We start from the raw sequence: 26,184 nt of genomic DNA, 5'->3' as shown, positions 1-26,184 counted from the left end.
TGCTCATTTAAAAGATCATTACACCTAAAATGCAAGTTGCCTCTGGGCTCCTCCAGTTCAGCGGTTTCTCCCGTTGTGCAAGAAAACCGCTGAGGAAATAAGACAGGATAGAGATTAATTGATCTCCATACCATGCCGTGTACGTTGGCCTAAACAACAGCAGTATGCAGATGTGCACATCAGTTTCTCACAGTCACTTCCGTGCCACAGATTTCATTGCTGTTTAATGAAAGTATAAACCCACAATATGAAAATCAATTGATTTATACCCTGATATCTTTCCCTTTTGAAAAACAAGAGAACCTACACATCTGGATTTTTGATTGTTGTTGATACTTGCCTACCCTCCCGGAATTTCTTGTAGACTTCTGAATTCCGGGACGTTCTCCCAGAATTCCGGGAGAGCAGGGCACCCTGCCAGATCTTCCCCAGTGAAGTGGATGGGAATGGGGCTTCGTGACGAGATCTGGTGCGGTTCGCCTCATCAAAGCCCCCCCCCCCCGTGATGTAATGATGCGAATTGTGGAATTGTACGGCGGGTGGTGGAGCCTTGATGACGTGACATCGTCATCATGGCGACTGAGTATGGCTGCACCATACAAGTTTAAAACGCATCTGAGTATCGCTAAGCTGCCTCGGCGACATTTTAATGATAAATTGCGGGTATTGGTGATGTTCTATTGATGCAATAAATGCCAATAGAAAGTCTGATCGCCACATTTTAATGAACCCCTTAACCTGTTCTCGCCTGCCCTATGTCCACTGTCTCTAAAGTGAGCACTAAGTATGTGAAAATAAATTATATAAAATAGGAAAAGAAAATAACCGTATTTCCTTTTGTATTATAACAAAATAAAGCTTTATGGGCCTGATTAATTAAGGATAGTAAAGCAAAAAAAATGGAGTAAATTTGCACCTTGGCAAATCCATGTGGCATTGGAGAGAGGAGCTAAATTTAAAATGTGGGGGCAGATTTATAATTGGGGTAGGGCATCTCCTAGATCAACTTTAAATGTTATTTCTGCCCTACATGAAAAAACAGCCAGTATTTAACTTATGTGCAAAATAATAAACTAATTTGCACCCCTTGTATTGTAACATGGTTTGTCCAGGAGCAAACTTCTTTTTTTGCCTTATTGTCCTTAATGAATCAGGCCCTATTTGTCCAGAAAAAAAGAAGATCATTTAACTCAGTAGACTAATTAAAAAAAAGTTTGTTGTGCAACTGCAGAAATGCGTAAATTGAAAAATGTGCTTGGCAATAAAGGAGTCTAACACTTCTTGACAGGGAGGTGTTAAGATAACAGTGGCGCATGCAGGGGGGGTTTCTGGTTCAGTACGGTACAGTACAGCAGCCGCGACGCTGTCAAAGAAGTGTCCACGGCAGTGCTGTATTGTAGTATAATACAGCACTGCCGTGGATGCTTCTTGACAGCGCCGTGGCTGCTGTAGAATTCAGACTCGCCGAAATGGCTCTCTCTCGCTCTATTTTTTTTTTTTTGAGGGGGGGGGGGCGGAAACCCCCCCTTCTAAATCCTGCGTTCGCCCCTGGATAAGACATATGGAGGAAGTAATTTTCCTATGAATGTAGACTTCCTGCCTGTAGGCCTTTAAAATGACCTTGTTGAGCCCTGTTAAAGGACAATAGTTGTCAATCATGTAGATAACAAGATTATAATATTAACATAGGCAAACCAAGGGGGGTTTCCTAGTGCCAGGAAACCCCCCTCCAAGCCTGGGGCACTGTATAATTGAGGTGGCTGGACCCTGGCCCTGCTTCACACAGCTCTGCTTGAAAAGGGAGAGCTGCGTGCACCTAACAGTAGTGCATGCAGCATTGCCCATGTATATTATGGGGATAGGAAGAATTGGAGAGCAACCAAGCACTGTCTAAAATTATAGCCACGCCCCCATGCATGCTGGTCACGCCTATTGGCAGCGTGGTGTGGAAACCCCCCTCTACAAATCCTGCGTTTGCCCCTGATTAAATATGTTGTCATGATAAACGTTTACATACACATTTGTGAACGTTACTAGAATGTATTTGTCTTGACTTGCAAGAGCAACTTGTATTTTAGACGTAATGACCCTCTAAGAAAAATACTTATTAAGGCATATGACTATCTGTTGTTTTTCTATAAAATGCTGGTTGGTCACGTTGTCTTGCACCTGATTTCCTCTGCAGCCAACAATGCAGTTAGTGTTTGCCAGCCTGGCAGTCAGTAATCCCAGATGATATGGCCGTCAAGAGATTCCTGTGTAATATCCCCAATTTCCTTTTTATGACAACTCTAATTGTCAAAAATATCATCCCTTCATCGTACAAGTTTTACCGAAGCGTGTGATCACCTGCTTCACGGATTAGAAACACCAGCTGTGATAAACAGACTTGTTTTGTAATAACATATATTTTATTTGCCATCGTATACAATTATGTTGTCCCCTTCATTTGGGCAGCAATATAAAATGTATGAGTGATATAAACTGATACAAAAGGGAATATTAGAGCCAATTCATATTTAAGAGTTTTCTTGCCATAACAGAATATGAAGAAATAGGCTATTTCTACACTGCACTGTGCAGATTAGAAAATCCCCAGGAGTACAGAGTCCAGTGGTTCCTATAATCAACATTTACAATGTTTAAATAAGTTTATGATTATTAAAGTTATAGGTCTATAAATTGTTGCAATGTAGTCTTCTGTACAAAGGAAGTAATAGTATGTTTCCCTTTAAAAAAAACAAAAAAACTTGTTACCTAACATCTCTCTAGGACACATTTACTGAAAATGCAGTTTGGTGCGTCATGTGCACTGAACCATAACAACCAATTAGCTGTTAGCTTTTATTTATCTAGTACAAGATTGACGATGAAACGCAAGCTTCTGATTGGTTACTGTGGTTTAGAGCAAATATTGCACCTAAACGGTTAAAAAAAACTGAACCACATGGCTAATAAGCCACTTACAGTAAGGAATATTTATTGCTGTATTCCTAATTAATGTTAATTCACTTTTTGGGCAGCACAGTGGCTAAGTGGTTAGCACTTCTGCCTTACAGCACTGGGGTCATGAGTTCAATTCCCGATCATGGCCTTGTCTGTGAGGAGTTTGTATGTTCTCCCCGTGTTTGCGTGGGTTTCCTCCAGGTGCTCCGGTTTCCTCCCACACTACTGGTAGGTTAATTGGCTGCTAACAAATTGACCATAGTCTGTGTGTCTGTCTGTCTGTGTGTGTGTTGGGGAATTTAGACTGTAAGCTCCAATGGGGCAGGGACTGATGTGAGTGAGTTCCCTGTACAGCGATACGGAATTAGTGGCGCTATATGAATAAATGGTAATAATAATAAATGCAGTGTTAGAAAATGAATGTCCCACTATAGCAATATTATAATATTTCTATTATAACAAACTATTATTATGCCAGCCTCCAAGCCTGACCAGATCAGACCTTTCCAAAATTGTCGGAGACAAAAATTAGGAAATAATTTGGATATGTCCCAAATCAAGCTGCCACACTACTTATCCCCCCAGTCCTGCCAGTAGTTTGAAGCCAAGAATGAGAAGCCTCACTTCTTTATATGTGACAAATACACAGACAAATGAGGCACATATTATGTGAAACAGTTGTGACAATTTTTCTAATATCAACTTGACTTACAAGCACACAGCTTGCAAACTAATTTCAGAAGCTGTCATATAACTTTCTTCCTTGAAATTAAAGTCATCCATTTACAACAATGGAACTGCACTCACAGGGGCCATTTTGTTACATAATGACCTTGGCAACAAATATTTCTAAAACAAATACGTTTCCCTGCATTATTCGAGGAGAAGAGCAGAAAAATGATGTTTTTAAACTACGTCATGTTTTTTTTATCTAATTGTGTTTTAATATTCTTTAATAAATCACTATATATTACTGCTTTTATTGTCTTTTAGGGGGGAGCATTTGTTGAAATATTTAGCGCACAAGGAAAAGATCCTGTGGCCAAATGGAAATTGTCTGGCAGCCAATCAGCGATCTGGAAAGTAAGAGGATTTTCTTAATTAATAAATTGTTCTGGTAACCTTTAAATTAAGTAGTAGGGTAGTCACGGACAGCTCCCAGTTGAAAGGGGATGATCTAATATATATAAGCCTAGCGGCGTGTGTTAGTCTGTGTGTGGAATAAAACAAAACAAGCTGCAGCGCCACCTGCTGGGCGGAGTTATACACTGACCTACTAAATTCTTAGCATTATCTATAATATAAATGTCTAGTGGCGTGTGTTAGTCTGTCTGTGTGTGTGTGTGGAAAAAATAAAACCAAGCTGCAGCGCCACCTGCTGGGCGGAGTTATACACTGACCTACTAAATTCTTAGTGTGTGTGGAAAAAAAAATTCAGAAAGGGCTGAAATTTTGTATACTAAGATGTTTTTAATTTGTTAATTTAATTTGTTAATTGTTAAAAGTGTTTATAAAGATTTAAAAAATATATATATATATTTCTTGAAGGAGAAGTGACAGTTGGGAGTGGTTGGTGGTTGCCGGGGGCGACAGTGGGGAGTGGTTGGTGGTTGAGGCCTGGGCTATGGCCCAAATGCATGACAAGAACCTTTTTAACACCTTAAGTAGCTTGATTTGACTAGAATGCATGAGTATCATGCACGGGTTAACTTGTAGGATTTAAAGTGACAAATAAAATGACAACCAGGAAAAAGTGAACCATACTTAAAATAATACGTTATGGGTGGAAACCTTCTTTGAGTCTCCTTTGACTGTTATTGATTAGATCAGGGAGTCCCAACTTCAGCAAGACTTCCCAGAATGCAGTGTTGGACTGGTATGACTTACCTCTCTATACATGAGGTTATTGATAATAGATTCATTTTATGAATTTAATTGTCTCACTGTCAACTCATATATGTATTATCCTGCCACTCACCTACCTTGCTTTTCTGCTAGCTTGGAGCTTGGAGGTATATTTTCAATGCTTTACAGGAACAGAAAAACAATTATTATTATTATATTTTATTTATAAAGTGCTGGCATGTAATGTTCATACAGTTGACAGCACTATAGTTTGGAGTCACATAGAGTACAACGGTGCAGGACAGCCAGTGGAATACCATGGACACTGAGGTCTGCAAGCTCATGAAATTATCTCTGTGCTGTTGTCAGAGACACACAGAGCCAGCATACAGGGAGTTATCGCTGGAACTCCCATATAAGTATAACTGAAAAAAAGCAAAAACATCATTATGGGTCAAAAAAGGAAAGGTGTAGGGCTCCAATTTAATCATACATGCCAACTCTCCCGGAATTCGGGAGTCTCCTGGAATCCCTGGAGAGCTGACGATTCTCCCGCATCTTCCCACTTTACTAAATTAGAGTAGGCATGTACGGGCAGAGAGGGCGGGGCTATGCGATTTGCGTCAATTTGGCCCGGCCCCCAGTGATGTAATGCTTGTTTGGGGTCTTTTTACCACTGTAAAAAGACCCAAAACAGGCATTATGTAACTGGGGGCCGGGGCTAAATGATGTAATTTGCGAAGCCCCGCCCCCTCCGCCCATTCACCTCTCGTGCCCTCCAGGAACTCCCAGATCCGGCCAACATAAGGTTGGCAAGTATGAACTTAATTAAGAATGGAAAAACCTTCAGTGCTTATTTTGCAAAACATTCTCCTCTCCCACATCCTGTGCTTTCCTCTTAGATGAGATTGACGTTAAAGTGGCCATTATTATCAAGTATGGTGGAAATCGTTGTCCGAATACGTCTGCCAGCTTGTGTGTGCATTCCTCTCCTGACCACTAGTAAGCCCAAGTGAAGGCCAGAATTAGTCCAGCTACCCTGCCACCATGCTATCGCCAATATAAGTCTTTTTTTCATAATAAATAGACCCCCAAATTCTTCTTAATAACACACCTGTGGTGCATCACTATTGGCACCCTCAGCACATTGCATGGTGGACAATAAATTCATATATTAATGGCGTCTATCTGTATGAGGCCTACAGTAACACAACTTATGCAAGAGCCATTCAGAGTTTAGGGGTGGGTTTTTATAATGGCAGAATTTATTTTGAAACCGCTGGGATTTTTTAATAATGAAATAATTGGGTCTGTTTTATACTTTTCATCCACCACTTTAAGGGTATCATAAAAGCAACACTTCATAAACCATAAAAGAGTATATTTATTAAACACTGCGGGTTTGAAAAAGTGGAGATGTTGTCTATAGCAACCAATCAGATTCTAGTTATCATTTATTTAGTACATGCTACAGAATGACAGCTAGAATCTGATTGGTTGCTATAGGCAACATCTCCAATTTTTCAAAGCCGCAGTTTAGTAAATATACCCCTAAGTGTTGTAAAAACTGAAATCTTTTTTTTTTATCTAAAAGTAATCATGTGCTTTTTCTGTTTTGATCCTATTGTGTATGAACACTTGACAATACCTGTATCACTGTGTGGGTTATAGTTGGGGGTTTAGCCTAATGTTATGGGCTTTTTTGTTGTTAAAAGTGTTAAAAAAAAAAAAATGCAATAAAATTTTACCTGATTTAAAAAAAAAAAAAGTAATCATGTGACTATGCGTATGAATAAGTACATTTGGTGAGTAGTTTAATGGACAACGCTGACCTAGACTTTAGAAGCTTGCAGTACTTTGCCTGCGATCAGAAGCATTACAGGATTTAATGTCTATTATTCTAAAAAGAAAAGTTCTGCTGTGTGATTTTTCTAATGGCATTTGATGGCTAATTCATTATATTTTTATTAATATAATTCAAGGACTTTGATAAGGAAGTGAAGAGTTTTGTCTTCGTCCTTGAAGGAAGTAGCCAGACTATCAAAATGCAGCTGCCAAAGGATAACAAGCAAATGCGTAAGTGCCCTGGACTTACCCTAAGTAATTATCCTTTCTTAGCTCTTAGCCTGCCAGATGTGTGCTTCTGTCAATGGGCATGAATGGACTAATGCTATTTATTGTACATGCATTTAGAAATGTCTGTAACATCTTCCTATCAGTACAGGAATTTTAGTTTTGAGAATAATTGTGATAAGCAAACTGCTTTGGGTACAGGGAGCTTGTGTGCAGAACCAGTGCGGAAGACATTGAATATCTTCTTTGTGACAGCCTAGCATCTGTTTGGGGCTCCTATATATTGTAGAAATCTATTCCCATTAATCCTATTAACTTGAGTACATCAGGAGTGTCAGTTATGTAAGCATTGTGAGTTCGGTTGGGTACACACTATACAAAGTTTCTCCTGATGCAATATCCTTAATGATTTTACCAACGATTGAAAAAAAAAAACAAAAGTCCCGATCAGTATGCCGATTCATGTGTACACACTAAATACATTTTTACCATCAGATCTGAAAAGATCGTGACTCTGCACTCTACATAGAAATCTATGGACACTGCCGGTCGCAAGTGCATCATCATCATCATTTATTTATATAGCGCCACAAATTCCGCAGCGCTGTACAGAGAACTCATTCACATCAGTCCCTGCCCCATTGGAGCTTACAGTCTAAATTCCTTAACATACACACACACAGACAGAGAGAGAGAGACTAGGGTCAATTTGATAGCAGCCAATTAACCTACTAGTATGTTTTTGGAGTGTGGGAGGAAACCGGAGCACCCGGAGGAAACCCACGCAAACACGGGGAGAACATACAAACTCCACACAGATAAGGTCATGGTCTGGAATTGAACTCATGACCCCAGTGATGTGAGGCAGAAGCGCTAACCACTGAGTCACTGTGCTGTCATGAGCTGCACACACTGCAGGATTGGAACACCATTGTTCCACCGTTGAACTACATTTTTAGTCCAGTTTAAAAATCAAATGCTTATAGCCTCTAATTCTAAATGACCATTTAGATAATGTCAGTTTGGACTAGCTTTTGTAGTGAGAGATGATCCCCAGTATTTATTACCAGCTTTTTTGCTGGATGCTGATATAACACCGTCTGTCACACTCAGCTCACTGGCCTGGACTGAGTTGAATATACTAACTGATCTGTTAGCCGTTTCTTTAAATGCAACAGCACAGCTTTTTTTACCACTCACATTTAAAAAACAAAACAAAAAACCAAAACAAAGCAAATAATTTCCATCATCATGGCAATTTGCTTTGCACTTTGCATTTTATACACAGTATCACACACTCTGATAGCAAGTATCATGGCAGTGAAAATACTCAAAATTGTTTCAAAGTGGTTCTCAATACGGTTCTAGTGTTTGAAATTGGTCGATAAAAGTCTCAAACTTTACATAGACTAAAATTTTTGACCTAAATTCGAGCAAGGTAAACAGTCATGTACAAGAAGATTTTTTTAGACTATTTTAACATTTTTAACTGTGACCTGCTAACGTGAAATTGTAGTTACCATCTTAACAGTTATAGAGTATACGCCACGGTGGTTGAAACAAAAACAAATGTCTATGGGCCTGATTCATTAAAGATCTTAACTTAAGAAACTTCTTATTTTAGTCTCCTGTCAGTCAGATTGTTCGAAAAGACCGCAGACTCAGTGTACGAATGATAGCTGAATCTGTGAACATTGACAAAGACACCGTATGGAAAAGTTTGCATGAGGATCTTAACATGACGAAAGTTTGTGCAAAGATGGTCCCAAGGGTTCTCACACCAGAGCAAAAATAACGTCGCAAGGAATGTTGTGTTGCAATTCTGCAGCAACTTGACACAGATCCAAACCTGTTCCATAGAGTAATCACTTGTGATGAGACCTGGATCTTCCAGTACGATCCTGAAACCAAAAGACACCGTCATCACCAAGAATGATAAAAGCTCGTCAATGCAAGTCAAAATTCAAAGCAATGCTCATTGTTTTTTTCAATATCAAGGGTGTAATTTTGGAAGAATGGGTTCCAAAAGGCACAACAGTTAATCAGCATTATTCTAAGGAAGTTTTGCAAAAGCTGAGAGAAAGAGTCAGAAAGAAACGGCTGCAACTGTGGAAAAATGGTTTCTTTCTTCACCAGGACAATGCGCCTGCCCGCACAGCACTTTCTGTGAAGCAGTTTTTGACCGACAAACACATTACTACACTTGAACATCCTCCATATTCGCCCCAATTTAGCACCTTGCGATTTTTATCTTTTCCCAAATCAGTGCTTAAAGGGACACATTTTGAGTCAGTTCATGCTGTAAAAAAGAAAACGGCAGATATGTTGAAACAAGTGACAATAATTGATTTACTCCATGCCTTCAACCAGTGGAAAACAAGACTACAGCGATGTATTAGTGCAAATGGGGAGTATATTGAAGGGGACAAACATTAAATTTGTAATACCAATAAATAAAGGTGAGTTAGTTAATCAGTCTCAGTTAATCAATTATTTAATAGACATACATTAAATTATTAATCATTTAATCAGTTATTTAATAGACATACCTCGTATGTCATCTATTTCATAGAATTTCTTGTTTTATAAACTTCTAGGACAGGTTCTGGCATACAGTGCTGGATTTCATATAAAAATACTGTTGAAATAAAAAATTCATGGATAAAAAAAGAATCTGCTATCACTCTCTGCCCATTGTGAGACCACACAGGCTTTTTTACCCCTGTTCTAAAGTCAGATGATTGGTTCCGCACCCGCTGTGTTGGGTTTTAAACCGATGCTCCCAGATTTGGATGTCAAGAAACCCTATTTTTGCAAATGAGCCACTTTCTTATGCATAGTAGTGTAGTTGCAATTCTGCAGCCTTTCGTGTACCTGAATCACTGAAATGTGGTTTCATTGTGTCAGACAGACTTTAAAGTAAGCTATGAGGGGTTGAACAAACTAGAAAGCACACCATCATTTGCATGGTACTACAGATTTCTTCTATGCACAAAAGCTCCTAGCTTGATTTTAAAACCACCTCAGAGATGGCTTTATCCACTGCGTTCAAAAGGACACATCGTGCTCCTTTTTTTTTTTTGGGTAAAATGCAAAATAAATAAGTTCAAATGAAATAAAAGCAGCCTCCAATGTCACCTTACTTTGCTCAGCTACATAATAGCTAAACGAGGATAAATCACAAGATACATTTAAGGAGACAGTGTGAGTTCTATTTAATTTCCAATTTTGACTTGACTTTTTAACTTTTCATCCCACTCATTTTGGAAGCACAGTAAAACATAATGTAATAATCACACCAAAACACCCGAGTAGACGAACATCTGATTGTGCTTTGGGATATAAACCTAACTGCACTGTGCTCAAAACAGCTCATAAAGAGGCAGGCTAATTAGTAATGCTCTGTTTGTCATTGTTTTTATTAAAGGGGGCTGTCCACTTACCATAACATTTTACTGAAGTCTTTGCAAACCCAGCCAATACATTTCAATATAATGTTATTAAAAATACTTATTTATAGACTGAAGATCTGATTGCCTCATCCATCTGGCTGCCAACTGGGACTGCCAATTGCAATAAAGGGGCGTGGTCACAAGAGAAACAGAGATGGATTTCATAGATATGGTGGAGCTGGAAGACAGAGCAGTCTGTAGCACAGACTTAGCTGCATGATGTAGTATGACTTTCTACACCAGCGTTGGCAACAGGCCTGAGGCAGACGATTTCTGCATCATGTGACCACCTGTGTACAACGCAGAGGTCACGGGAGGTCATGCTGTATAATGGAGGAGGTGAGAGCGCAGGGTGCACTCTCGCAGGGCCGTAACTAGGGCTGTGCAACAGGGGCGACCGCCCGGGGTGCAACGCTGAAAGGGGACGCAATTTCGGAATATTTTAGGTTAATTTGGTTAAAATTGAGGGCTAGGGGGGCGGCATTTGTCTTTCTCGCCCCAGGCGCTAGAATACTAAGTTACGGCTCTGCTCTCTCGTCTTCCTCTGTGGGGATTCCCAGGCTGGCACACACAAGAGACACAATGAGGAGGATAGAGTGCAGTGTATCCTTTTGAAGATTGAAGGACACATGCGGCCCTCAAAGACAATTAGGTTGCCAATCATCATTCTACACTGATAATTATTTTGTAAGTTAAGTCTGTAAAGTGCATTGATTGCGTGATTAAACGTTTGTATAAAGTTCTGCTTTGGGTTCACATCCCCTTTAAATTCTTATTCAGGGATTAACTGCGTCTCATACATTTTTTTTTATCCTATGCTGTATGAGTCCCTTTCACATCTGCGGTGGACTGTTCCTATTAGAAAGATTTAATACTGTTTCACAGAATGTCACTCAGTATTCATTCAAGTTAAATTTCTCACTGATTTCAAAATTGTACCTAAGTTAATCAAAATATTTTGTTATATGATCTTACCTTGCAGCTTTGTTTTCCCCAAAAATAGTTTAAATGAAGCTTATCGGGCATGACTGCATCCATCATTACTGCTTGTGCCAATCAAAGGACTGTCCAGGTAGCAGGCATACTTACCTACTCTCCCGGAATGTCTGTGAGACTCCCACATTTTGGGGAGTCTCCCGGAAGAACATGTCTCCCTGCCAGATCCCACCCACTTCACTGGATGGAAACGGAGCTTGATGATGCTATTTGTGTCATCATAGCCCCGCCCCCACTGCACAATGCTCCGCAAATGTTGGCATTGCACAGCAGGGGGTGGCTTTACAGTGACATAATCATATCACCATGCCCCCCTGCTCTTGCCATGTGATCTCCTAGAGGGGCAGATGTAAATCATCATCATCATCATCAACATTTATTTATATAGCGCCACTAATTCCGCAGCGCTGTACAGAGAACTCATTCACATCAGTCCCTGCCCCATTGGAGCTTACGGTCTAAATTCCCTAATATAGACACACACTCACAGACAGACGGAGAGGGAGAGACTAGGGTCAATTTTAATAGCAGCCAATTAACCTACCAGTATGTTTTTGGAGTGTGGGAGGAAACCCACGCAAACACAGGGAGAACATACAAACTCCACACAGATGGTTGGGAATCGAACTCATGACCCCAGTGCTGTGAGGCAGAAGTGCTAACCACTAGGCCACTGTGCTGCCCAATTGTTGGGAAGTATGGGTAGAAGCAGTATAGCTAGGAGACTTTTTGAGCCTCATTGATATATCATTCAGAAAATATATGTCCTGCTCTATATTTTTAATAATTTCTTGCTCTTTGTATATCCACTCCACAAGAGATCTTCATTGTGGCTTCTATTCAGCAAAGGCTGAGATTGTAAGATTGATATGTCAGTATAAAATGACCATGCATCATTTCACATAAAAAGATGCATCTTGGTTGGAGATTTAAAGTAAGTGATTTCATTTTTTAAGTTAACTTCCAAGTTAAGGTAGATATCTGGTCTACTGATGCAGCAGAGCAACTAACAGTTGAAATGTCAATCTTTATGTCGTTTAATTAGTGATTGAAGGTTTCTGTAGCAGATAAGCATGTTTTAATGGAAGCAAATAGGAATCTGTAGAAAGATTAAACTAAGATATTTTCTCCTAACAGAAGACTAAAGATAGTCTCACAATTCTTCTGCATAAGCACAATATAATAAAAGAGATGGATTAAAAAGTGTGGTCCTGTGCTAATGGTTTAAAGATTAATTATTCTGAAGTTACTAGCATATTTTCAATTATTTCTATCAGCAGAATTTTGTATAGTAAATTAATATATCCCTACAATAAATTAGTCTTTAATTTGTTTATTGCTAGCATTAATATAAAGTGTTCCCACTCCAGATTTTCACATTGTCATCCATCATGTAATATTACAACTAAAACCGGAGTGCAGTTCATGAATACTAATATTTATTGGAGTAAAACTCAATATAAAATGGCAGTGGCCAACGTTTAGTAACTTTAGATAGCCTTAAAATACCTCTTGCTTACACAGAATGGTGGCAGCATTTTGGGGACTGAACCAATATTGATGAGAATGCAACCTATAAGTTCAAGTGGAACTGTCACCTACACACAATGGAGAGATCTAATTTCTGGGCTGAACCAGTATGCAATGTTTGTCTTTGCTAGGAACCAGGGACACCATTAATATATTACCTGACTAATATTTATGAGGTCTGACTAATATTCATGAGGCCTGACTTATATTCATGAGGCCTAATTAATATTCATGAGGCTGACTTATATTTATTGGGCCTGACTTATATTTATGAGGCCTGACTTCTATTTATGGGGCCTGACTTATATTTATGAGGCCTGACTTATATTCATGGGGGCTGACTTATATTCATGAGGCTGACTTATATTTATGGGGCCTGACTTATATTTATGAGGCCTGACTTATATTCATGAGGCCTGACTTATAATTATGAGGCCTGACTTATAATTATGAGGCCTTACTTATATTCATGGGGGCTGACTTATATTCATGAGGCCTGACTTATATTCATGAGGCACTGTTTCCTAGTGAATTAATGCCTCCACTGTGTACAGTTGACAGATCCACTTTTTCTAAGAACCTCACTGGCACCTGATTGTCTAATAGGATGTATTTTCATGAATATTATCAATTAAGTAGCATTACACATGCTTATGCTGACACAGAATATTCACCTACAGACACCAGGGGGTAAATGTATCAAGCTGAGATTTTTCCGGCAGGTTTGAAAAACCAATCAGATTCTAACTATCATTTCTTTTGTACATTCTACAAAATGATAGCTAGAATCTGATTGGTTGCTATAGGCAACATCTCCACTTTTCAAACCCGCCGGAAAACTCTCAGCTTCATACATTTAGCCCCAGGTCCGATTCATTAACAAATGCAAAATGTTCGTAATGTGCGTTTTTTTTAAAAATGCACGTACATCGGGCATATACGCGTCCTTATTCAACAAGGAGCGAATATAAAGATACGTCTGTTGATGAATATGGATCTAGGTAAGCTCTGCTGTAACAGATAATACACTGCAGGAGATGTCCATTATGTAAGTGGAATATAAAGTCCCAAAGGAACGCACAGAAAAAAAAAAATTCTATGATTGTCATCTGTTAATATTACAGTCATTAACAAACAAAACATTTAAAAAATAAATGAAATATTATAGGATGTTCTTAATTAATTTTTACAGTTGCTCCTGATTGCAATACATGTTTTAGTGTGCATGTGTGATCATCGTCACTAGTAATCAGCACCTACACCAGACCTGTAGCTGGTGCAAGCAATACAAAAGAAAATCACGTCACTTTGAGATATCCAAAGCTTGAATCGGACGCTGCTGCGTGCACTCTAGCCCGGCACGCCCATACTGTACATCGACTGTATGCATACACCCAGTCCCCTCCCCGTTCTGCTCATGAAAACATAGGCTCTAGTAAGGGTCCTTTGCGTTCTCTGGCTTACACTCTGATTGGTTCTGGGCATGTGCAGTACGATTTTATGTAAAATACTGCACGTATCGGCAATTATGCTCCTTAATGAATCAGGGCTGTTTGAATTTGGTCCTGTTTGCCTACATAGTGCAGGATAGGTTGAGCTTTGGTTAGCATGTGAAACACTACTGACACAACCTTACTAAAACAATGAAAAGAGTTGCAAAGATTTCCAAGTTAGGTAAAATATGCAAATAAACCACTCAAAAAGGCCTGGGCAGCAGCATAATATGCCAGGTGAAAATATATCACAATAAAACAAAATACAGCAGTGCATCATAGAGCACTGTCTCAAGTTAATAAGCATAGACACTTGGTAAATCACACATCAAATAGACTCACTCAACTGGTTCTCACCCTAACACTTTCATCAGTGGCTTCATAACTTGTGTGCCCACGCCCTGACCTACCTCTCTTCTTGCATTGTTTCTGGGAAGGTTTAAAGTTTATTTAAATATAACTCTTTCAGGAACCCCTCATTCCCCACTGTAAAATTAAATCATCTGTTTTCGGAAATGACATTGGGTGTGAAAAGCCTTTTTTTGGTTGCGAAAAGGTGCAGAATAGAATAACGTGAAGTGAAAATATAGGATGTTTTTGCACATGAAGCATCGTTATGAGCGGAAATGGGCAATTGAACTGTCACATAGGAGTCTTCTAAATACCATAGGTGAACTAGAATGAGCATGATGTTGACAAATAATTATGATATAATCAGTATAACTGACACTTGGCTGGATAAAAGTCATAGCTTGGCAGTGAATATGGAGTATATAGGGGAGGGTTCGTCTGTTTATGACCTGTCCAGAAAGAGGATTCCTGTGAAACCTTTGACAGTGCCCTTATGGGTAGTTAAACACATACATACCAACTTTTTAAATTTCTCCCCTGGGAGATCCGAGGGAGAAGTAATGTGACTTGGGGGTAGGAGGGGTCGTGGCGACGTTGTCATAGCGGCACTTAATGACGCAATTAATCTCTGCCCCACCATTCAATGCCGTGAATTTCGGCGAATGCGGGAGGTTTGCCCACTCTTCCGGTCCTCCGACACCCCGAAATTCGGGAGCCTCCCGGGAATTCTGAGAACGTAGGCAAGTATGGATAAACATGTTGAAAAAGACACAAGTAAGATACTGGTTGCAAACCTCCATGCTGTCCTGATTTATACCCCATTAATACTGCACCAAAATCCCGGGTTTTTGCCGGGGCGAGCTCAAACGACCCGGGTCTTGGTGCAGTATGAATGGTACAAGTCAAAAATCCCGGGTCTAAAAACCCGGGTCTTCAACCCGGGATTTATCGAGGGGTAATTCCCGGTTCGGACCCGGGTTGCCTGCACTATGAATGGTGCAACCCGGGTTTTTCAACCCGGGTTGCACAGAAAACAAGCTGATTGGCTGTCTGCCTGTCTCTGGAGGATGATGTCATCGGTGGGAGCCCGTGGAAGATTCAAGAAGGAGTTTAGGAGAAATGGTGGATGGTGGAGTGCAGATCAAGCTGAAGCAGAATCGGAGTTTGTTGGAGAAAATTGCTTTTATTTCACTGAAAAAGTGTGTATTAACAGCAATTATGACACACTGGATGGAAGAAGAGGTGCGTGAGCTGCTGAATGTCAGAGGGGAGGAAGAAATTCGAAGGCAAGTGACTGGGACTGTGAAGGATGCCACAGTGTACTACAACATCGCCAAAATACTCACACAACGTGGCATAAAGAGGACACAGCAACAAGTCCTGAACAAATTGATGTCCCTGAGGAAGCAGTACACTAAAGTCCATTACCACAACAGGTGCAAAAGTGGCGCTGCAAGAATGGACTGGCCCTTTTATGACCAGTGCTATATGGTCTTTGGACATTCTCCTCTGACAAATCCAATTGCACTGTCATCTTCTAGCAATGTGGATGCGGCTATACCAACACCACCAGAGAGCACACAGACAAGCGAGGCCGCAACGGTAATAATAGAAGATTCTATAGAAGACACCCCAGAACTGGAGTGCTCTGCCACAACAGATGACACCAACATTTCTTTGGAGGAACTGAACGATTCACAGCCATTCCCTGCTGCGCAAGTCGTTACAGATACTTGCAAGAAACGCAGCCAGAACCAGTGCCGGTGTCAAAGTCTACGCCAGGTCCCAGTTTACGCTCCAACAGTAAGTATCTTTAATAATCTCACATAATAACCAACTATATATACATACCAATATATCTACATAATTGTCAAAAAAAAATTTAACTGTATAAATATAACTGCCAAAAACAGAGAACTATATCGACAGAAATGCAAGCCAAATACCAATAAATATATCTACATAACTTTAAAAAAAAAAAAAAATCTTTGAACATAACTGGCAAAAAAAGAGAAGTATATCAACATAAATGCAAACCAAATACCAATATATCTACATAACTTAAAAAAGAGAACTATATCAACAAAAAGCTCAAAAGACAAATATAATACACTCCAAAGTATTAAAACATTAACACGCATATGTTGCAGTGCAAAACTACTGGGCAAGAGGGAGGAGGCCTCAAGCACATATCAGCTTACAACACTGCTTTTTTGTTCTGCCACATTATATATTCTAATGTATGTTTTACTGTGTTTTTTTCTACATACAGTTTACAACGTTCCTAAAAAACGCAAAAGCCCCAACAAAATGGAGCAAGCAACTAAAACAATGACAACTGTCATAATGGATCAACTGCGGGAGATGGACAGCACCATGAGGGAACACGAGAATACACAACTGCAGCGTTTCATGGACAATGAGCGGGATCTCCAGGACTCTTTCCTCATGCAAATCATGAACATGCAGGAACGCGTGTTATGCGAAAATCGTGACTGTATGATGGGATTCATGGACAGACTCCTCTCACGGGTGCAGGCACCTCCTCCAAGTCCTTACTATTATGACGGACATTATCCTATGTACCAGCGGGGGCAACCCATGTTAGGCAACAATAACCCTCCAAACCCGGTACAGAATACACAACATGCTCAACCTATGGGTAACCCCAACATAGAATACCCACCTGGTAACCAAACCACTCCACAACCAGAAATGCCACAATATCGGCAATTGTAATAATCATGTTTTATGGACAAATGTTTAACAGTTAATTGTTATCATGTATGTTACGTGTGATCTGGAAACACGCCGTTAGCTTCACATATTACGTGAAAAGCAAATTTGCACTTACTGTTTGGGCACATTTGCGTCTTCTGTTTACTACTTGTGTATATTTATTTTTTTTTTCTACATGCAATTAAGCACTTTTGTATTGTTTTCATTTTATATTTTTGTGAAGAGACATTTGAGGAAATATGTACAAAACAAAATACAATATGTGAAATTAACATTTTTTTTTTACTTTTACATTTGTGTGGTACATTCAAACAAGTGAGGTCAAATTGGCAGTGAGGGTGGTCCTAATAAGTTCAGCAGAGGTATTGGTGCGCTCTCCTTCAAAAGTACTGGAGTCCACTGACAGCACTGGCATTTCAGATTCCTGCACATTCCACTCAGGTAGAAATTGCTCTTTTTGTATTTCGCAAATGTTATGTAAAATACAGCAAGCAGCAACCACGTGGGGCACAAGCTTGGTGTCAATATCAATGCACTTCAATAGACAGCGCCAACGTCCTTTCAAGCACCCAAAAGCATTTTCCACCACCATCCGAGCCGAGCTGAGGGTATGTGTAAACCGGATCTGTTCCTGAGACAGATGATGTTGCTGAGTGAACCCCTTCATCAGCCAGCGCCTCAAAGGGTAAGCAGCATCCCCAATGATGTGTACCGGTATCTCCACACCATCAACAAACGTAGATTTCTGTAAATAAAAACATGCAGTTTCACGTCACCATGTTAAAAATATTGGTCACATAACGCAGTACACTTGGTACTATATGGTGAAGATGCATTTTGCAAGTGGTACATCTATATATAAAAAGGGGCAGTAAATACATACAATATTGATAGCAAACAATAGTATATAAGCTTCAATTACAAAAACATCATACAACATTACACCTATATTTACCTCTCTAGGGAACAGCCAGCCATCTTGTCTTTCCTCAGCAATTTGGTAAAGGTCTGAATTTGCTAGAACTCTGGCGTCATGGGAACGTCCAGGCCAGCCGATGAAAACATCTGTGAAACTGACATAAAAAAATACATATAGCAATGTTTTACAATACGCATTACACATGGCACAGTCACATAAAAAACCCCATAAAAAATGCTTACCAATAGTTGTGGTCAACCACAGCCTGCAGAATGCCAGCCTTTGCGGTTGTAGTAATCCGCATGGTTGTTTGTGGGGGCAATGATGGGGATTATTGTCCCGTCTATGGCTCCAGCACACTGTGGAAACCCACGCTTCAGGAATCCTGCAATTGTATCATCCAGGCGCTGACCTTGCAGTAAGGAGATGAAGCGATGATACAGGGCTTCCAGCAGTGGCGTGGTGACTTCATGCACTAGAGTGCACACCGTGGATATCCCCACTCTAAACAAGCAGGAGATTGTCCGGTATTCTCCAGGGGTAGCATACCACCACAACACAATAGAAAGGCGCCTACATGGTGGAATAGGTTTCCCAAAGTTAGTGGCCTTTATTTGCTGCATAAAACAGCAAAAACACACTAGTAAACATGAACTCTGGGCTACACAAAAGTGAGTCGTTGGCCATGATGAAAAGTAATGTGGTAAACAATCACCACCCACTTTTGCATCATCTTTATGCGTCAAAAAAACAGTCACCTTTTAATGACATCACCATTTTTCAGCCAATGAAAACTGCTCTGGTGATGACTCCCACAAATTGCCAGGGCACAGACTTGTGCAGTATGAATGGGGTCAACCCGGGAAATTCCCGGGTCCGAGGTGCAGTATGAATGGTGTTTCTGAGCTGGGACGCTCCGAGCCCCGGCAAAAACCCGGCTTGAAAAACCCGGGATATTGCCGGGGCAGCAGTATGAAAGCGGTATTAGACAGTACACAAACAGCAAGAAACTTAAAATTAATAATATTGAGCAGCTAAAAAATAAACATGGAATGTGATAACCATCCGAATTTTTCAATATGTATTTTTTTGTCTCAGGAAATATGTTAGCTGGTTCATGCATGCGCAGGGAAACTGAAAGTGCAGGATTCTATCACCGAGTGACCCATCGATGTATAGGGGGCCGGAGATAAGTCTTTTTGCCCTATAATATACCTGTAAGTTCAGTAATTGACAGACTTCTTATATCTATGGATTCTGAAATATATAGTAGAAAATAGTTTTCTACACAGGAACTCATTTATAAATGGTCATACATCTGGGTTTTTTTTTACGATCGTCTCCTTATACCTGGAGAGGCGAATGATGGGGGAAAGTGGCGGGCAACAGTACATCGGATACAATAAGGACGTGTTAACGTAAATGTTCAATTAGACATGGATGCATTTGCAGACACGACTGTCAGGAGACGTATCAGTGACTATCAGCAGTATTCTTTGGCTGCTTCTGATTGGCTAATTGCGTATTGACCACTTCAGCTGTTAGTCCTTAATCCATTTTCATCAATATTATATGAAGTCACAGTCGATTCACATTACTTAATTTAACATATTTTAAGACTGAACATATGTACATAAAGTAGGCTTTTTTTTACCCATGTCTTTTGTATGTTAAAATCGCAAATGCGCCCAAGTGAGCCCTACCGTGTCCAACGCGGTTTTATGAAGGTCCAATCATATCTAACAGATATGATTAGTTTGTATAAGGAGGTCGGTTTCAAATTGGATTTTAGTAGCTCTGTATAAAGCATTTGATACTGCTCCACAAAACAATCTGGTCCATAAGATGAGAGTACGAGGTCTAGGGGAAAATTTATGTACACAGGATAGTAGACAAAGGGTAGATATAGACGAAATAGAGTCAGACTGGGTTAAAGTTATACACGGTGTACCGCAGTGATGGGTATTGAGCTATGTCCTTTTCAATTGTTTTATAAATGAGCTTGGCATATAAAATGTAATGCTGATAAATGTAGAGTTATGCACCTAGGTCATGGTAATCACTATGCTACTTATGCATTAAATTGAATATAAATGTGGAAATGAGACGTAGGTGTACTACTAGCTGAGTGTCAGTATGCAGTGCCAGGAGATTCTACTATGGAGAATAAAAATAACATTTTGAGAATAGCACTTATCCATTCTGGAACAGGTGACATCATTAGGCGTAAAAGGCGGCATTCTCAAAAAATAGTTGTTCTGTCCACAAAAGGGCTAACCTCTCTGTGCATAAATGTCAGGTAAATATTAACAGTATCAGAGCCAGGTGCCTTCCAGACCAGACTTTTCTGGATTGTTTCACCTAGCACAACCTAAAAATAAAAGAAATTGAACCAAGGTATAAATGTTGGGAGATGGAAACAGACTGTTCCCTCAGTGTCCACATTGATATTGAAACACAAGAATGTTCGAGCAGCTAGGTCTTTGCGAGGAGGAGGCTGTAAAGGTTATACACCGTGTTTGTCTTGCTTGACAAGTTGAATCATTGTTTGTGTCAGAGTAACAAGGAGCCTTTGTGGCACCATCTTCAGCCTGTTTCCTAATGTCATTTTTTGCCGTTTCAGTTCATCATTGTCTCCTTAGTGTGAATGGAAAAGGTCTAGAAAAATACTGTTTACTTCTTACTTTTAATGCCCTTGTTCAGAGTTGATGTCTTTATATTATTTTTTAAAAAATACATTCTTTACATTTTAAAGTCTGAAAAATTGTTTTTTTAAAAATTAAATAAATCGGAGTCTGGTTTCAAAATCGGTGAGGTTAGGGTCGTGGCATAATATGTCATAGCCGGTTGTCATAGCCTATGAATCTATCATTGGATTTCCTGTGTTGTTTTAAGATTTATTAGGTGATAAGTACAGCAGCAAAACACTGCAGGTATTGTCCACAATTTGTTAATCCTGGACTAGTAACCAGCAATTTGCATTTCTGGCTATATAGCTTGTCTTGATATACATAAAACACAATTGATGTATGTCATTCTTGCCAACCTTATGTTGGCTGGTCCGGGAGATCCTGGAGGGCAGGAGGGGTGTACGGGCGGAGGGGGTGGGGCTTCGCGATTCAGGTCATTTTGGCCCCGCCCTCGGTGACGTAATGCCTGTTTTGGGTCTTTTTACAGTGTAAAAACACCCCAAACAAGCATTACATCACTGGGGGTGGGGCCAAAATGATGCAAACCGTGAAGCCCCTCCCCCTCCGCCCGTACATTCCGTCTCTAATTTTATTGAAGTGGGTAGGTGGGCCAGATGCGGGAGTCCGTGAGACTGACCCAAATTTCGGGAGTCTCCTGGACATTCCGGGAGAGTTGGCAAGTGTGATGTACGTAGGTCTAAAAATATTTTACCCACTTCCCTTTTAGGTCACAGCTGACACGAAAAAAACTGAAACATCTTCATTCTAAGGTTCAAGTCTAAGGAATATTGATTGTTTCCTTGTAAGGAAACATGTGAATCTTTACATTCATTCATGAAATGCAGACAGGTTGAGATGTAAGAGTTGACTAGGCTGGTCATGTGATGACTTACATCATAAACAGCCGTTGTGATGTCACTCAGCTTCGTTATATAAGTCACTGCTTGCTGTAGGCAGTTGTCAGCTGATTGCATACATATACACAAACACACGCATTGTTTATCGCTGTGACTGTGTCATCTCGCATCTTTTTTTTAACCTAAATGTATGAAAATAATTGTAAAATTAACATTGGTCAAAGTGAGGGAAAAGGAAAGACGGAGGGAACCTGAATGTTCATAATACTCTGTTAAGTATCAAATTCCCTCTTCCACTTCGAAAATAAATGAGGTTACTAGGACTGGGGAGAAAGGGGAGGTGTATTTATGGGGAAGAGGGGGGGGGAGGGAAAGTGACCCCACGCAGCCAGCAGATGTGATTCAGCAATTACCTCTCTACCTAAATTTGTATTGGCAGGTCGTCTAAAGGAATTCTGGTTCCGTACCAGCCCGTCAATTGAAAACAGATTTTAATATGTAGCTTTTTTTGCATAAGGAAGCTTCCCCAGATTAGGAAGAAGCTCTGCCCCTTTTGTTCTTTATTAATGGAAGCTTCCAGCCAGTCCATTTTAAATACATACAATACATCTTTTTTTAAACAATCGACAAGGATGGATGTTGTAAAATTCATATTTTAGCAAGTGCCAAGAGTATAAGAAGCTTTCCACTTCCTTGTATTAGTGTTGCTTCTGTTCTGCCCTTTGGGCTTCTGTTCTGGCCTTTGGGCTTCTTTTCTGGCCTTTGGAGTATTTTATTTGCTTTGAAAAAGATTTTCCAGTTGGTTATTGCAACCAATGGGATAAGAATTAAATTGTTTTACATATGAAATGTTGAGCCTGAGGGAGGGCAGAGTATGTGGATGTATATTTTATAGTTTAGAGCTTGAAGGGGTATTTAAAAATGGTTTCTTGGTGTTAGCATCAGTATGGGGTCTGATGGATATTAAGCCTCTCCCCGCCCAGGCTGAATATGCTGATCCTGTTTTGAATTTGTTGTTTCCCAGCAGATGGAGGAATAAGGATTCATAGGCATTCCACTTATTTCTAATCTAATGCCAAACTGACCATGTTGTAATTGATCAAGAGTCCTCCGGAGGTACTTGTTGTATATCTCCCTTAGGGAGAAGGAGAAAATAAGTTAGGTTCATATTCATGAATCAGCAGATAGCCACTTGGTTATACATGGTATGTCTGGAAAATGTATAACCCCTCTGTTTTATTTTTCTGTAGAATTTTTACACTAATTTATGTTTTCTTGCCATTCCAAATTAAATATATAAAAGCTGAAGTAATCCGTTTTTCGTCTTTATGAGTAATAGAAAGTGCCTGAAGTGGGTAGAGTATTGAAAGGTGACCATTTGTATATTTATCCAAGTAAATGTTGCCATATTTTAACTTATCAAGTATCAATTTAATGTTCATCATCATCATTTATTTATATAGCGCCACTATTTCCGCAGCACTGTACAGAGAACTCATTCACATCAGTCCCTGCCCCATTGGGGCTTACAGTCTAAAATCCCTAACACACACACACACACACAGACACAGACACAGACACAGACTAGGGTCAATTCTTTAGCAGCCAGTTAACCTACTAGTATGTTTTTGGAGTGTGGGAGGAAACCAGAGAACGCAGAGGAAACCCACACTAACACAGGGAAAACATACAAACTCCACACAGATAAGGCCATGGTCAGGAATTGAACTCATGACCCCAGTGCTGTGAGGCAGAAGTGCTAACCACTGAGCCACCGTGCTGCCCAATGTTAACTTATACAAGTTGTATATGTGTTTGGAAATTGTATACCAAGATATGGGATACTTTGTTTTGTTTTTCCCATTGTAAGTCAAGTGACCTGCTCCAGTATGGTATTGTTCTATTGCCTAAAGTCAGGGCCCTATTATAGGGTCTTTTCAAAATGTACTGTGAATCCAGATATTTTGCTAAACTTTTATTTTTTCCATAATAGAGGATGGACTATGCTCAGGATTAGCTCTGTATAGAAGCAGGTCATCAACGAATACCAGTATTTTGATTTCAGCCTCTCCTATCCTTGAAATAAATCCCAGGATTGTAATATAACTCTGGCTGGTTCCTCTGGTCATGTGGATGGGCTCCCTCACCCAACCCATTAATAAATAATGTTATACTCGGTTGATTATAAGAATATTGAACGAGCTTAGTGAAGGCAGTTCCAAACACCTGTTTTTCTAAGACACTTTGGTATATTTTCTTTATATTGTGAACCTTTTAGCAGCAAAGAATGTCACCACCATACCCATCAATGAGTATTGCTATTTCCCTGGTGAGGAGATCATACAAGTCTATGGATACGGCAATAAATGATGAAGACTCAGTTATCTCCCCTGTTAGTATTTCTCATCTCTCACACCTATTAAGCTGTGTTTTGCCCATCACTACCAACAAGGCTCAGAGACAATGCTTCGAAGTGTCCAGATTCTACTTAAGGGATCTGTTGTTTTCGCACGATCAGTTGTACATCGCCTGCTTGGGAGCCAGCAACAACAAGAACCTCCACATCCTGACACCTTTCAGAAGACTACCAACATATTGTGGTTACTGCTTTTATAGAAACAGTTACTTGTTTAGTTATGTCTTTTTTTTTTAATCAGTCTCCATACTTTTCTCTTGAAATTTGGAAGATAATGTCAGTGGCATCATATGTAAATGTGATTAGAAGACATATTAGGCAGGATTTGTGGTATTTTGGAAATGCGGTGGTGTTGCCCATAGCAATCGATCAGATTCTAGCTCTAGGTATTACCTCATGTTTTCATTTTGCTAGACACACACAGATATGCAGTGTTAAGGATAAGCGCAGACAACAACTGTCTTTTTGTTTTGTATGCATATATGGGCATTTATATTGCCACACAGCTGGTACCATATATAACATTGGATATACCAAGCGCAGGCTTATTTCTTCTCTGGTTTTGTCTCAAATATTGCCTTATGTTGTCTTAGCAGCTGTCCATCAAAGCCTATTTAAGGCCCATTTGGGTGTGGCTCACAAGCCAGCCTTTGCTAGATGTAATCCCCTATACCTGGGAGGTGAATGCCTCTGATTTTAACTGCATTTTAATGGTGTTTGAAGCATATAAGTCAGTGTAGGACCTGCATATAATGAGGTGCCCTTAACTTTGGGATGCAGGATTAAATGTTTAGATCAAAACATGAACTAATACCGCATGTTTTCATTTTGCTAGATACACACAGATATGCAGTGCTAAGGATAACCACTGACAACAATACAATATGGGATATACCGAGCGCAGGATAATTTCTTCTCCAGATTCTAGTTCCTATGTATCTAGTACATTCTAGAAAATTATAGCTAGAATCTGAATAGTTGCTAAGGGCAACACCAATCCTTTTGCTTTTTAAAAGGCTTGATACATCTACCCCAAAATGTCATTTACAGCTATATAACTGTGGTCTTGCAGCACGAATGCCTGTTTTGTGACATCATGCATCTGTTTTTGTGCAGTTACATGTGTTTAAATGGGTAAGCACATATCTCAGCACGTGAGTATGACATTGACTGCAGGGTTGTTCATTTTTGCCCCTTCTGATGTGAGGGAATGGGTGGGGGGGTGAGATATTCCCTGATTAATGTGGGCAGGCTGCAATCATGGGCCTCATCCTGCACCATACTTGCCAACTCTCCCAGAATATCCGGGAGACCCCCGAAATCTGGGTCAGTCTCCCGTACTCCCGGGAGAGAGGGCAATTCTCCCGATTTCCGGCCGGCTCTGGAAAGTAAATGGAGGGGGTGTGGCTTATTGGCGTCATGGACACGTCATTTTGGCCCCGGCACGATTCTTCGAGCCTCGCCCCCACACACCCAGCTGCCCCCCGGACCTCCCGGGACACAAGCTGCCAATGTTGGCAACTATGTCCTGCACCGACAGGATGATATTGCATTGTTTTATGAGATATTACAATGATCTTCAGGGATTGAAATTGCACATTTTAGGAGGCATTTGTAAACGATAATTGTGTATATGTTGTGTGCTTACTCTAATATATACAAATATCCCTGCCATTTCTTCTCATGGCCATTTGAATATATATTTCTCTGATTGTATTATCTATATTCTGTTCATGTCAGTTTTCTATGTCCTGGACCTTCCAATCAATTTTACTCTTTTTTCTTTTTCTTTTTATCATCTTCAGCTGAACCTTTTTGATTTAGTTTAGCTGAATGTTTTGATCTTGCCAATATAGCGCGAAGAGTCGTTTAGGGGT

The 26,184-nt window shown here is 40.0% G+C and overlaps 1 protein-coding gene across 1 annotated transcript in view; it reads left to right on the top strand.

The window, feature by feature from the left end:
- The window catches only part of CFAP20DC (CFAP20 domain containing), a 264,360-nt gene that overhangs the window by 11,439 nt on the left and 226,737 nt on the right, over nucleotides 1-26,184 (top strand). The window contains exons 3-4 of the mRNA XM_075183330.1: nucleotides 3,940-4,029; nucleotides 6,774-6,867. Of these exons, the coding sequence (XP_075039431.1) occupies nucleotides 3,940-4,029; nucleotides 6,774-6,867 (184 nt within the window). The remainder of the gene's footprint in view (nucleotides 1-3,939; nucleotides 4,030-6,773; nucleotides 6,868-26,184) is intronic.

The sequence above is a fragment of the Mixophyes fleayi genome, chromosome 8 (genome assembly GCF_038048845.1).
Source record: "Mixophyes fleayi isolate aMixFle1 chromosome 8, aMixFle1.hap1, whole genome shotgun sequence".
Lineage (NCBI taxonomy): Eukaryota > Metazoa > Chordata > Amphibia > Anura > Limnodynastidae > Mixophyes > Mixophyes fleayi.
The sequence above is the reverse complement of the archived record's forward strand: the minus strand, read 5'-3'. Positions and strand labels throughout refer to the sequence as shown.